Source organism: Papio anubis, chromosome 14, assembly GCF_008728515.1.
Source record: "Papio anubis isolate 15944 chromosome 14, Panubis1.0, whole genome shotgun sequence".
NCBI lineage: Eukaryota > Metazoa > Chordata > Mammalia > Primates > Cercopithecidae > Papio > Papio anubis.
Window position 1 is genome coordinate 105,453,996 of NC_044989.1, and position 13,523 is coordinate 105,467,518.

Below are 13,523 nucleotides of genomic sequence, written 5' to 3' on the forward strand. Positions count from 1 at the left end.
TGAAACGGAGCATTGTCAGGATAGATGGCGACTGTGGAAACACAGAATTGGGAGTCCCAAGACCTGATTTTAAAATCTGACCTTTCCAGTATGAGCAATATAGTGAGACCCTGTCCCGTGTGTGATGGCATGCACCTGTAGCCCTGGGAGGCTGACGGGGGAGGACCGCTTGAGCCCAGGAGTCCGAGGTTACGTTGAGCCATGACTGTGCCACTGCACTCCAGACTGGGCAACAGAGCAAGACCCCATTTCTAAAAAAGAAATTCTGACCTTTTTATTTCCATGACTTGGGGCCAGTTGTTTAATCTTTTTGACTCATCTCCAAAAGGGGAGTAACAATACTTATATTTTTATTTTGTCAAGGCAGGGTCTCGCTCTACAGGCCGGAGTGCAGTGGCACAATCACGGCTCACTGTAGCCTCAACCTCCTGGGCTCAAGCCACCCTCCCACCTCAGCCTCCTGAGCAGCTGGGACTTACAGATGCATGCCACCACGTCCCGCTAGTTTTTTGTTTGTTTTTGAGACGGAGTCTCACTCTGTCGCCCAGGCTGGAGTGCAGTGGTGAAATCTCGGCTTGCAGCAAGCTCTGCCTCCAGGGTTCATGCCATTCTCCTGCCTCAGCCTCCCGAGTAGCTGGGACTACAGGCACCCGCCACCATGCCCGGCTAATTTTTTTGTATTTTTAGTAGAGACGGAGTTTCACCGCGTTAGCCAGGATGGTCTTGATCTCCTGACCTCGTGATCCACTCTCCTTGGCCTCCCAAAGTGCTGGGATTACAGGTGTGAGCCACCGCACACAGCCAGGCCCCGCTAGTTTTTTTTTTTCTTTTAAATTTGGGGCTGGGTGTAGTGGCTAACGCCTGTAATCCCAGCACTTTGGGAGGCCTAAGCGGGCAGACCACCTGAGGTCAGGAGTTCGAGACCAGCCTGACCAACACGGCGAAGTCCCATCTCTACTAAAAATACAGAAATTAGCTGGGCATGGTGACACACGCCTGGTCAACAAGGTGAAAACCGTCTCTACTAAAAATACAAAAATTAGCCGGGTGTGGTGGCAGGCACCTGTAATCCCAGCTACTTGGGAGGCTGAGGCAGGAGAATCACTTGAACCCAGGAGGTGGAGGTTGCCGTGAGCCGAGATTGTGCTACTGCACTCCAGCCTGGGCGAGAGAGTGAGACTCTGTCTCAAAAAAATAATTTCTTTTGTACAGACAGGCTCTCAGTATGTTGCCCTGACTGGTCTTGAACTCCTGGGGTCAAGTGATCCTCCTGTCTCAGCCTTCCAAATTATTTACTTTTTAAAGAGTGGAGTAAGAAAATGTACATCAAGACAGGTTGCAAAAATCTAAAGCACAGAACACAAGTGAGGGCCCTTGCGTCTCAGTTTACCCCCCCCGCTTGAATAGATGGGGGTCTCTAATCAACACGAGGGTGACACATCTTCTCCCACCTTGTCAGCTGAAGCAGGAGGCCTTCCCTGCCCACCCCACCGTCATTATCTGCAGCATCTCCAAGGCCACAGCGTTTGTCTTTTTCCTAGTGGAAAAGAGCTGGGAAACGTGGCTTTGGCCAGCAAGGGAGAAGGGGCCTTTATGTGTACCAGCAAAGACCCGACTGTTACTGAAACCAAACTGGGCTGCTTTTCTCAGTTATCTCCACCACTCTTCTGGTCTCCACTTTTCAGATGCCAAGTTTTAACCCAGAACAAAAGCTGCTGTCGGACTGATTTATAATCCAGATCTGCTGACGCGGCCTGAAGTGTTCCTCCCCTCCAGGACTGCACCCTGGCTTAAGGTTACCGCCAAACCTCAGGGCCTCAAGTCCCTTCACCTCTGCCTTTTGCCCCTAGCCAGGAGGTCGCATCTGTCTCCAGGTGCCCGTGGGGTGTCCTCCATGAGGACCACCTCTTCTAACCACCTGCCCAGCTCAGAGGACCAGCTGGCAGGAAGGACGCTGCACCGCCCATGAGGCCAGAGCTACAAGTTGTTTCTAGGAGTGGCTGTGGGCGGAGGCTGGTGGTTCTGAAGGTGGCGGTGGTTCTGCAGCGTGGCTCCCCCCAGCCCCTTTCATCTGAACAGTAGGGCTCGTGCCACTTGTTAATCAGCCTTCCAGTGGCACCAGGAGTCATTTTCTGGGGAGAGACGCTTTGCCCAAAGCGTGAGAAGCAGGAGCAGACCCCTACTGTAGATTGAAGAGTCTTCCTCGCTGGTGAAGCCCTTTCCAGACTTGAGGGCAGGGACCAGTGGTCCTCGGGGCCTAGAAGGAGGCAGAATCGGGGGCCAAAAGGCAGACCCCTCTGGTCCGCCCCAAGAGACGCCTCGGTTTCCCCACGTGCCTCCCCCGGATACTCGCCTCGACGTGGCTCGCCCGCGGTCGTTCCTGCAACTGCAGGGTCGGGAGTCCCTCTCCCCAGCCCAGCCCGCCGGGGGTCTTCGGGGGACACTTCGGAAACACCGGGTGAGTGAGAGTCCCCCGTGGCCAGACCCGGAGTCCCTCCCCCGCCCCACCTCCCTCCGGGCGCTGTGGCGCAGCCCGCGACTCCGAGCCCCGGGGCGGCCGGACACCCGGCAGGGCTGAGGTCCGGGCACCCGGAGGGGCGGAGGTCCGAGCCCCCGGGCGGAGAGCGGGCGGGTCCACAGGTCGCTGCGGGTCGCAGCCCCCTCCCGAGCGAGGCTTCGCGGCCCGCCCCCGGCCTCCGCTCGACCCCCCCAGCCTGACGTCAAGGGGAAGGGGGCGGAGAGCCGCGGCCGCGCTGGAGAAAGAGCCGGCGCCCGCCGTGGTGGCGCGGGGAGCCCGAGCCCAGGGGCGCGGAGCCGGGCGGGGACGGAGGGGCGGTGGCAGAGGGGCCGCGGAGGACTGGCGGGCGCGCGCGGGCAGGCGGCGACGCGGGGCAGGGGCGGACGGCGGTCGGAGCCGAACGCGAGGGCGGCGCCCGGGGACTGGAGCTGCGTGCGAGAGGTGAGCGAGGCCGGGCTTGCGAGAGGCTGGAGCTGCGGGGCCCCGGAGCCGCCGCTTTGTCCCCTTGCGTGGGCAGGGGCTGCCGGATGCGGGAGGGACAGGGGCTGGGGCGCGGGGAGCCGCGGCGGCGGAGACTCCTGTCCGCGGGGATCCTTCCTGCGCCCCGCGCGGCCGCTTCGCAGGGTCCCGGGAGCGGGACGCACAGCGCCTACAGCCTGCAGCCCCGGGGCCGGAGGGACGCGCCAGCGAGGGGCTACGGGCAGTGAGGGCTCCTCGCGCGGTCCGGTCCGCGGCCGGGATCCTCGCCAGGCTCCTGGACTGCCCTCGGCGCTCCCACCCCCGATGGAAAGTTTGGGGCGGGCTTGGAGCGAGGCCGATGTTGTGGGATCGGATTTCCCTGCCGCGGCCCCCCGCCCGCCCGCCCGCCCGTTCCGCTGGGGAGGCGGGTTGTCCCGGAAAGCCAGGCCCCCGGGCCGAGCCGGGCCGCGCTGTCCCCGGCTGGAGCGCTCGCCCTGCAGGGAGCGCCGCGGTCCACGTCTGGCCGCTCGGGGTGGGCGAGGGTGTGGGGCGCCCCGCCTGGAGCCAGCACCCCTCCTCCCAGCCCCCTCCCCCTGGCTGCCCGTTTGCTCGCCCTGGGGGAGCTGCGGGTGGGCGCACCGCTGCCGGGCGGATCCTCGGAGCACGCCGCGGGGTGCAGCCCGATCCTCGGGTAAGGAGCCGAGATGGGGCCGGGGGCGTTTTGCGGGGCTGGGCTGGGGCGCAGCCCCCGCCCCCCACCCTCCCGCGCCGGGGCTCTGGGCCGACAGGGGGCGTCCGCAGGCCGGGCTCGCCACGCTCCCCGCGCCGCCGCTTTGTTTGCGTTCAAATCCCTGGAGCTGGGGGAGGGGAGAACCCGGGGGGACCCGGGACGGGGTCTTGGCAGGGACCCTTTGTTTGGGGGTGAGCAGGTCCCCAGCTTCTGCGTCTCCGTCCCCGGCACGGGAAGGCTGGAGCGGGGGAAGCCAGTCCCGCTGGCCCGCCCAGGCCAGGGTCCCTGGGGCGCAGTCCCCGAGTTGGGAAGGTTCGTCAGAGCCGCGGGAGCGCAGCGGGTGCCGGCCGTGCGCGGCGTGTTGCCAGCGGCCGGGGTGGGGGAAGCCCCTCACGTCCCTGCCCCTCCTTCCCCCCACCGCCCGCGCGCGCCGCCGGAGTCCCCGACTCGACCCGAGCTCGCTGCCCCCGCCGCCCCTCCGCCAGAGGGCTGGTGTCTCGGAGGAGGCAGCGCGAGGAACAGGATGAGGCCCTGGTCATTTCCACGCCCATCCCACCCACTTCCTGCCTCCCTCTTGGGCAACAAAGGGGCCTCGGGAAGCTGGGCCCCTTCGCTCCCGGCACTGCTCCCACTCCTGCCCTGCTGATGTGGAACGGGGTTTGGGGTTCTGCCGGGCTATTGTCTGCGCTGGGGAAGGGGACAGGCCGGGACAGGGACTTCCGCCCGCAGCCGGCCGCACCAGGTCTCCCTGTGGGGCTTTCCCCACCGCCTACCCCACCGCATGCCCCCGTCGCCCTAAGGAGTTTTCCTCCCAGAATTAGGTGTTGACGGGGTCCGGAGCCCCAGTGGCTGCAAGGCCTTCTGCCTGAGATTCTTTCAAGAAACTCTCAAATCTCTTAGGCCTGAGTGTGTATGTCGGGGGGGGGGGTCCCCTTTTTTCTCAAATGACTTCCGGTTGTGCAGAGGTAGTGGGGGGTCTGGAGGCCAGGGAGGGCTTCCCCGAGCCTGTTTAGCCTGCAGCCGACTCAACTCCTCCCCGCTTCCCAGGGAGACCCGTGGTCTTTTAGGCAGAGGCCAAGTGTGGGGACTTAGGTCCACCTCCAAAGAGAAGGGGAAGGAGGGCACCAGGGCTCCTGGAAGGTCTGATGAGGAGTCCCGTGGCCTCTCCTGCTGCGGGCCCCTCTGGTTTGCTTTCTCTGGCTGTGATTTCTGACCATGTCTTTTCCCTCAGCAGGACAGCTGGCCTGAAGCTCAGAGCGGGGGCTTGCGCCATGGCCCCACACTGGGCTGTCTGGCTGCTGGCAGCAAGGCTGTGGGGCCTGGGCATTGGGGCTGAGGTGTGGTGGAACCTTGTGCCGCGGAAGACAGTGTCTTCTGGGGGTGAGTGCCTGGAGGGGTGAGGAGGAAGTGGGGACAGGCTGTTGAGGAGTTGCCCGCCTTTATTCTGATGTGTGTGGCACAGCTTTCTAAGAAACTCGAGTGATCCCAGGGTCCAAGAACAGGCAGTGCAGGTTGGGACCTGGGGTTAGCCTCCTCTGGGGGAGCTCTGTCCAACTCCCCACCCCAGACTGCCTGCCCAGGTGTGCGAGGGTGAACCTTCTGCCTCGCCCTCTCCACACCTCACTTCTTGAATTGTCACTGGCGCTGGGAGCCTAAAGAGAAACTGGAACCAGGATAAATACAAACTGGAGGCTCTCTCCCCTGGCTCCCCAGGGCCCCCCTAAGACCTCCTACTGCCCTGTAGTCATCATACCCTCTGGTGGCCCTGGAAGGGTGTGTGTATGTGCACATGCTCACATGGTTGCCGGGGCACAGTGGGGACCCAGCAGTGCCCCGTGTGCACACACCCGTGTGAAAGGTGATGTCAGGTGTTTGTATCAGCCGTGCGCTCTGGGGACCTGGGATGAGCTCACCTCCCACAGGCTCCACCCGGGTGCCAGTGAAGCCCTGCCATGCTGGCCTGTGTCTGGAGCCATCGTTGCCTCCAGAGACTAAGGCTGGTTTGGGGGGACCCTGAGGACAGGTCGGCAGCCATGTTTGGCAGCTGATATAGGAATCACGTGACTATATAAATGTCATGGTGCCCTGAACGCCGGGTGGTAGCAAGACTTCCCAGGCCCCAGCCCCATCTCCGCTCTCTGAGCCTCTAGTTTCTCCGGACCTCCCTGGCCTGGCTCACAGCCCAGCTCCCCTCCTGCCATCCCCGCCTGTCCTAGTGGCCTGCTGTGCTCGCATCTCTGGCAGCCTGGATTGGGGTCCTCCTGGAGTGAAGGGTTTCCTGAGGCAGGGAGTACTCATAGCCATCTGTGCCTCCTGCCCTGCTGGACTCTGATAGAGGCAGCGGGCAGCAGGGCAAAGAAGGAAGCAGCAGCCGAGGAAGTGAGGGTGGGGTGGGGGTGCCCAGCCCAGCCCAGCCCAGCCCTGTGGCCGGAGGTGCCATTGACCCTGAGAGCAAGAGCCATCAGTCTGATGGCTTCCTCTGGCCGGAAGCTGTGGCTGAGATACCCTTCCTTCCGCCCAGCAGCCTGGATTTGCCTCCTCGCAGCCTGGGAAAGGCTAGGGAGGCCCGGGTGGAGCTGTCAGGGCCAAAGGCTGTTTCAAAAGTGTCCTTTATTGCCAATCAGGGGGTTTGGCTGGCATCTGTTTGTGGCATGGGGTGGTGGCTCTCATGGAGGAAGACTGAGGGCTGTCGAGCCCCAGGGGTCCTGCCCATCAGCAGCCACGCTTACCCCTGCAGAGCTGGCCACGGTAGTGCGGCGGTTCTCCCAGACGGGCATCCAGGACTTCCTGACGCTGACGCTGACGGAGCAGACTGGGCTTCTGTACGTGGGGGCCCGAGAGGCCCTGTTTGCTTTCAGCATGGAGGCCCTGGAGCTGCAAGGAGCGGTGAGACGTGGGGCAGCGGGAGGCAGGCAGGCCTGCCAGAGGGCAAGGTGCAGAGGGGCTGTGCTTGGCCAGGTGGTCCCTCAGCCTGGCGGCCCCCACAGAAGTGCTGCCGCTGGGCATCTGGGACCTGCCCTCTGGTTGGGGTCAGCATGCGGCATTCCTCTTCTCTCTGGCACTTACTGAATTCTGTGTAGTGGGGTTTGGGGCTTCCATTCTGTACTGAAGGAAGCCCCCAGAGAATAGGGCCCATGCCTCTGCGCTGGGCGTCCCTGTGTTGCTGCTGCAGGCTGTGCATGTAACACGTGCTCAGTGCGTACCTGTGACGTGGCTGACGTCCCCTTCCCTGTCCCCAGATCTCCTGGGAGGCCCCTGCGGAGAAGAAGACTGAGTGTATCCAGAAAGGGAAGAACAACCAGGTGGGTGCTTGGGCGCTGCTCCTGGTGCTGCCTTCACCCCAGGGCGCCTCCTCCCATTCTGGGCCTCACGCTCTCACTAACCGGACATCTTTCTGCCCCCAGACCGAGTGCTTCAACTTCATCCGCTTCCTGCAGCCCTACAATGCCTCCCACCTGTACGCCTGTGGCACCTATGCTTTCCAGCCCAAGTGCACCTACATCGTGAGTGCTGCCCTCCCATCTCGGTGTCCCCAGTCCCCCGCCCTCCTCGCCCTTCTCTGGACTCTTGGATGTGGCCCCCAGGGCCCCGCCCTTGAGCATCTCCTCATCACCTCTCTCTGTCCCTAGAACATGCTCACCTTCACTTTGGAGCGTGGAGAGTTTGAAGATGGGAAGGGCAAGTGTCCCTATGACCCAGCTAAGGGCCACACTGGCCTCCTTGTGGGTGAGTGGCTGCCCCCCATGCAGGCTGGGTGAATCCTTGGGGCTTGGTTCCACTTGGGGCTGTGTTGGCCAGATGTGTCCATATGTCATGTACGGTCTGTAGCTGACTGCTGTCTCCCATAGATGGTGAGCTGTACTCGGCCACACTCAACAACTTCCTGGGCACGGAACCCATTATCCTGCGAAACATGGGGCCGCACCACTCCATGAAGACAGAGTACCTGGCCTTTTGGCTCAACGGTGAGCCCCCGGGGGGCCTGTGGGAGCCATGGGTGGGAGGCCCCCCAGGGCCCAGCGCCTCCCTGCTGACCTCCTCCCCTTCCCACAGAACCTCACTTTGTAGGCTCTGCCTATGTACCTGAGAGTGTGGGCAGCTTCACGGGGGACGACGACAAGGTCTACTTCTTCTTCAGGGAGAGGGCGGTGGAGTCTGACTGCTATGCTGAGCAGGTGGTGGCTCGTGTGGCCCGCGTCTGCAAGGTACCAAGTCTCACAGCAGTGGGCCCTGGGAGCCCTGCTGGCCTGGTGGGGCTGACCGGCAGTGTCCCCTTGCCGTCTGCCAGGGCGATATGGGGGGCGCGCGGACCCTGCAGAAGAAGTGGACCACGTTCCTGAAGGCGCGGCTGGCGTGCTCTGCCCCGGACTGGCAGCTCTACTTCAACCAGCTGCAGGCGGTGCACACCCTGCAGGACACCTCCTGGCACAACACCACCTTCTTTGGGGTTTTTCAAGCGCGGTGGTGAGTTGGCCAGGGCTCCTGCAGAGTGGGGAGGAGCTGGGGTTCAGATCAGGGATGGTGCATGGGTGGGAACCTGGACCGGGCCTCAGAGGCAGTCCAGGAAGCCAGGTGTCCAGAAGCCAAGGAGAATGCTGGCACCTGCCCCTTTCCGAGCTGCCTGTGAACAGGCAGGGCCCTGTGCCAGGTGGCACTTTTGAGCTGCCAGGGCATTCTGGTACCCATGGCTGTTTTGTGCCGGGCCTTGCCTTCCTGCTGCTTGCCCTGAGCTGGGGTGGGAAGGGGATAAGGTGGGTACCTGACCCTGGGCTCCCTCTCACTGCGACAGGGGTGACATGTACCTGTCGGCCGTCTGTGAGTACCAGTTGGAAGAGATCCAGCGGGTGTTTGAGGGCCCCTACAAGGAGTACCGGGAGCAAGCCCAGAAGTGGGGCCGCTACACCGACCCTGTACCCAGCCCTCGGCCTGGCTCGGTGAGTGCTGGGGCAGGGATGCGTCTCCCCACCTAGCTGCCGTGCCATCCCACCCTGCTGATGGCCTGCCCCCCATATCCTGCCCCCAGTGCATTAACAACTGGCACCGGCGCCACGGTTACACCAGCTCCCTGGAGCTGCCCGACAACACCCTCAACTTCATCAAGAAGCACCCGCTGATGGAGGAGCAGGTGGGGCCTCGGTGGAGCCGCCCCCTGCTCGTGAAGAAGGGCACCAACTTCACCCACCTGGTGGCCGACCGGGTTACAGGACTTGATGGAGCCACCTATACAGTGCTGTTCATTGGCACAGGTGGGTGCATGGGTATGCAGGCATGGCTGCTCAAGGCTGGGCAGAAGCCTGTGTGCCCAGGGCAGGGAGATTTGGAGCTGCCCCACAGCCCTGTGCCCTGTCATTTACACCTTCCCGTCTGCACCCCTCAGGAGATGGCTGGCTGCTCAAGGCCGTGAGCCTGGGGCCCTGGGTTCACCTGATTGAAGAGCTGCAGCTGTTTGACCAGGAGCCCATGGGAAGCCTGGTGCTGTCTCAGAGCAAGGTAGTGAGTTGGGCCCTATCTGCCACTGTCCCCAGCGCTGTCCTTCTCACTCTGTCTGTCTGGCTGCTTCTCCCAGTTGGGCCTACATGCTTGGCCATTGCAGAGTTAGGAACACACACACACATGGAAGCACACCTTGCCTAACCTGGGGTGGGTTCCTGGAAACGAGAATGAAAACAGAATGGAATCTGCGCTGCACGGAGCCATTATATACAGCCAGGTCACGGGGCCGCACTCCCAGCATCAAGCCTTGTAACTACTCCCATGTTTCCTTCAGACCCTCCAAGCTGTGCTGTGGTCCTGGCTCTGGCCTCTTCCCTGACCATGCCCCTGTGACCAGACCTCCCAGGCTGTGAGATGTTTATGATGCCTTCACCATGGTGGTTTCCTTCCAGCCCCCAGTTGCTCTCTGGTCCCAGCCCTCCATGTCCATGACTGTTTTCCTGAAGTGCTTGCATTATATCCTTGTGCAATTCTTCCTTTGGTTTCTTTTGAGACGGAGTCTCACTCTGTCACCCAGGCTGAAGTGCAGTGATGCGATCTCAATGCACTGCAACCTCCACCTCCCAGGTTGAAGCTATTCTCCTGCCTCAGCCTCCTGAGTAGCTGGGATTGATTACAGGTGCCTGCCACCACGCCCAGCTAAAGGTTTTTTTTTGTTGTTGTTGTTGAGATGGAGTCTCACTCTGTCGCCCAGGCTGGAGTGCAGTGGCATGATCTCAGCTGATTGCAACCTCCACCTCCCGGGTTCAAGCAATTCTGCCTCAGCCTCCCAAGTAACTGGGACTACAGGCACATGCCACCATGCCCGGCTCATTTTTGTATCTTTAGTAGAGACAAGGTTTTACCATGTTGGCCAGACTGGTCTTGAACTCCTAACCTCAAGTTGGAGATTTGCCCACCTCAGCCTCCCAAAGTGCTTGGATTCCAGGCATGACCTGCTGTGCCCAGTTGCCTTGTGCAATACTCTTGTGGCATGTTTGCTACACCTCCTGAACTTTGATTTGTTTGCCTTTTACCACCTATTGTGACTCAAAATTGTCCCCCAGAACATGGAATAATGGCAGAAAGAAAGTGTGTGGTTGAAGAAACACACAGATTGGCATCCACTGTTGAAACAGGAAAACATCTTATGTTATGCTGCTGCTGTCGTGAGGGCTGATGGGCCTTGAGAGAAATGTATTCCCGCACTATGTGTGTGAGTGTGTATGATTATACTTTTTGGTCTCACAGCCCCATCATCCCTTTCTAATAAGGTCACGTCTCTAAGGGGCTTAGGATTGCATCTGGCCTGCGTAAGTCCTTTGCGTTCTGCAGTTCTTAGAGTTCCCTTTTCAGCACTACAGCTCTGCCTTGTTCCCTTGTTCCTCCTTCTGGTGCCCCCTCCTGTGCCCCCTGCAGAAGTCCAAGCTGTCCCCGTGCTGCGTTCTGGTCCGGCCGCCCCTCCCACGGTGTGGCCCTGGCTGACCCCCCTTCTGCGCCCCGCTTCTCTCGCAGAAGCTGCTCTTTGCCGGCTCCCGCTCTCAGCTGGTGCAGCTGCCCCTGGCCGACTGCATGAAGTACCGCTCCTGTGCAGACTGTGTCCTCGCCCGGGACCCCTATTGCGCCTGGAGCGTCAACACCAGCCGCTGTGTGGCCGTGAGTGGCCACTCTGGGTGAGTTGGGCTCTACATAGACCAGGACCAGCAGGGACTCAGGGTGGTTGGAGCCAGGCTGCTGATGTACCCTCCATCCCTTACCAGATCTCTGCTGATCCAGCACGTGATGATCTCGGACACTTCAGGCATCTGCAACCTCCGAGGCAGTAAGAAAGGTGAGCTTTTTCATTCCCCCCGCATCGGGCTGAGCCCTGGACCAGAGCTGGAGTTTCTGTTCTCCTCTTCCCTAGCCCTGCTTTCCTGTACTAACATGCACTCTCTTTTTCTCTGCCACTACAGTCAGGCCCACTCCCAAAAACATCACGGTGGTGGCGGGCACAGACCTGGTGCTGCCCTGCCACCTCTCCTCCAACTTGGCCCATGCCCGCTGGACCTTTGCGGGCCGGGACCTGCCTGCGGAACAGCCCGGCTCTTTCCTCTACGATGCCCGGCTCCAGGCCCTAGTTGTGATGGCCGCCCAGCCCCGCCACGCTGGGGCCTACCACTGCTTTTCAGAGGAGCAGGGGGCGCGGCTAGCTGCTGAAGGCTACCTTGTGGCTGTCGTAGCAGGCCCGTCGGTGACCTTGGAGGCCCGGGCCCCCCTGGAAAACCTGGGGCTGGTGTGGCTGGCGGTGGTGGCCCTGGGGGCCGTGTGCCTGGTGCTGCTGCTGCTGGTGCTGTCACTGCGCCGGCGGCTGCGGGAAGAGCTGGAGAAAGGGGCCAAGGCTACTGAGAGGACCCTGGTGTACCCCCTGGAGCTGCCCAAGGAGCCCACCAGTCCCCCCTTCCGGCCCTGTCCTGAACCAGATGAGAAACTTTGGGATCCTGTCGGTTACTACTATTCAGATGGCTCCCTTAAGATAGTACCTGGGCATGCCCGGTGCCAGCCCGGCGGGGGGCCCCCCTCGCCACCTCCAGGCATCCCAGGCCAGCCTCTGCCTTCTCCAACTCGGCTTCACTTGGGGGGTGGGCGGAACTCAAATGCCAATGGTTACGTGCGCTTACAACTAGGAGGGGAGGACCGGGGAGGGCTCGGGCACCCCCTGCCTGAGCTTGCGGATGAACTGAGACGCAAACTGCAGCAGCGCCAGCCACTGCCCGACTCCAACCCCGAGGAGTCATCAGTATGAGGGGAAACCCCCACCGCGTCGGCGGGAAGCGTGGGAGGTGTAGCTCCTACTTTTGCACAGGCACCAGCTACCTCAGGGACATGGCATGGGCACCTGCTCTGTCTGGGACGGATACTGCCCAGCACCCACCCGGCCATGAGGACCTGCTCTGCTCAGCACGGGCACTGCCACTTGGTGTGGCTCACCAGGGCACCAGCCTCGCAGGAGGCATCTTCCTCTCTGTGAATCACAGACACGCGGGACCCCAGCCGCCAAAACTTTTCAAGGCAGAAATGTCAAGATGTGTGTTTGTCTGTATTTGCACGTGTGTTTGTGTGTGTATGTGTGTGTGTGCACGTGCGTGCGCGCTTGTGGCATAGCCTTCCTGTTTCTGTCAAGTCTTCCCTTGGCCTGGGTCCTCCTGGTGAGTCATTGGAGCTATGAAGGGGAAGGGGTCGTATCACTTTGCCTCTCCTACCCCCACTGTCCCGAATGTCGGGCAGCGATGTACATATGGGGGTGGGGTGGGCAGGGTGCTGTGCCCCTTCAGGGGGAGTGCAGGGCTCGGGGTGGGCCTAGTCCTGCTCCTAGGGCTGTGAATGTTTTCAGGGTGGGGGGAGGGAGATGGAGCCTTCTGTGTGTTTTGGGGGAAGGGTGGGTGGGGCCTCCCACTTGGCCCTGGGGTTCAGTGGTATTTTATACTTGCCTTCTTCCTGTACAGGGCTGGGAAAGGCTGTGTGAGGGGAGAGAGGGTGGGACTGCTGTGGATAATGGCATACTCTCTTCCAGCCCTAGGAGGGGGGCTCCCAACGGTGTAACTTATTGTGTCCCCGCGTATTTATTTGTTGTAAATATTTGAGTATTTTTATATTGACAAATAAAATGGAGAAAATGAAACGATTTCTGTGATGGGGCTAAGATGTTTGGGCTAAAGCCCTCCTGGGTACCGAGAGGGAAAGCTCTCTGGGTGGACGGAGGCTGGATGGGGCCTCCCCCACAGTCCCAGGGCGGCCACCACTTTTGTGGTCCCTGCCTGCCTGCCTGTGGGAGGGAACAGCCCAGCTCCAGTGTTTTCCCACAGTGGTGGCTGCGGCGCTGGGAACCAGACCATGGCCACAGCCCCTTGGGAGCCAGCTTTGGCTTCTGGCCAGGAGAAGTCAGGGCACTGGGAGTCCAGGGGAGAAGCGGAGTTGGGGGGCGGGGGTGCCTTCCCAGAACTCAGGACGGTTAGTGGGAGTGAGGGGCCGAAGGAGTGGAAGGTTGTGGAGATGAGATAGTTGTTTGTGTGAGGATGGGGTTCTCAAACCGCTTAGGGGAGGAGAAATGGCTTCCAGCCTTCTACCCACCAGGAATGCTAGGGTCTTCAGTGCCCCAACTAGGGGGGAAAGGAATTTACACCCAGTGTGCACCAGACCACTGTCCTGGAGAGGGACTGGCACAGAACCCAACCTGCATTCTGTTGCTCGTGCACCCTTTCTAAACCAGTCAGGCGGTGGAAGTGAGGTCTCCCCTGCACACTTGATCGTGGCTTGAGCAGGCAGCTGCCTGGGTTTTAACTGGGAATTGAGAAGGCTGGGGTC

At 61.3% G+C, this 13,523-nt stretch overlaps 1 protein-coding gene across 4 annotated transcripts; it reads left to right on the forward strand.

Annotated features, from left to right (window-relative positions):
• The first annotated feature begins 1,386 nt into the window (after nt 1–1,386).
• SEMA4C (semaphorin 4C) lies at nt 1,387–12,843 on the forward strand. 4 transcript variants are annotated; one of them, XM_031655469.1, is made up of 15 exons: nt 1,387–2,458; nt 4,942–5,087; nt 6,445–6,593; nt 6,947–7,009; nt 7,112–7,210; nt 7,337–7,433; nt 7,556–7,672; nt 7,761–7,912; nt 7,996–8,171; nt 8,497–8,641; nt 8,731–8,953; nt 9,085–9,197; nt 10,695–10,852; nt 10,940–11,010; nt 11,135–12,843. In XM_031655469.1, exons 2-15 carry the CDS (start codon nt 4,979–4,981, stop codon nt 11,962–11,964), a joined length of 2,502 nt encoding a protein of 833 aa, XP_031511329.1. In that variant the 5' UTR covers nt 1,387–2,458; nt 4,942–4,978; the 3' UTR covers nt 11,965–12,843. The 4 variants fall into 4 exon arrangements, with proteins under 4 accessions (XP_031511329.1, XP_003909045.1, XP_031511328.1 ...); XM_003908996.4 differs by lacking the exon at nt 1,387–2,458 and adding an exon at nt 2,762–2,959; XM_031655468.1 differs by lacking the exon at nt 1,387–2,458 and adding an exon at nt 2,874–2,959 and having other exon boundaries at nt 4,939–5,087.
• The last annotated feature ends 680 nt before the right edge of the window (nt 12,844–13,523 follow it).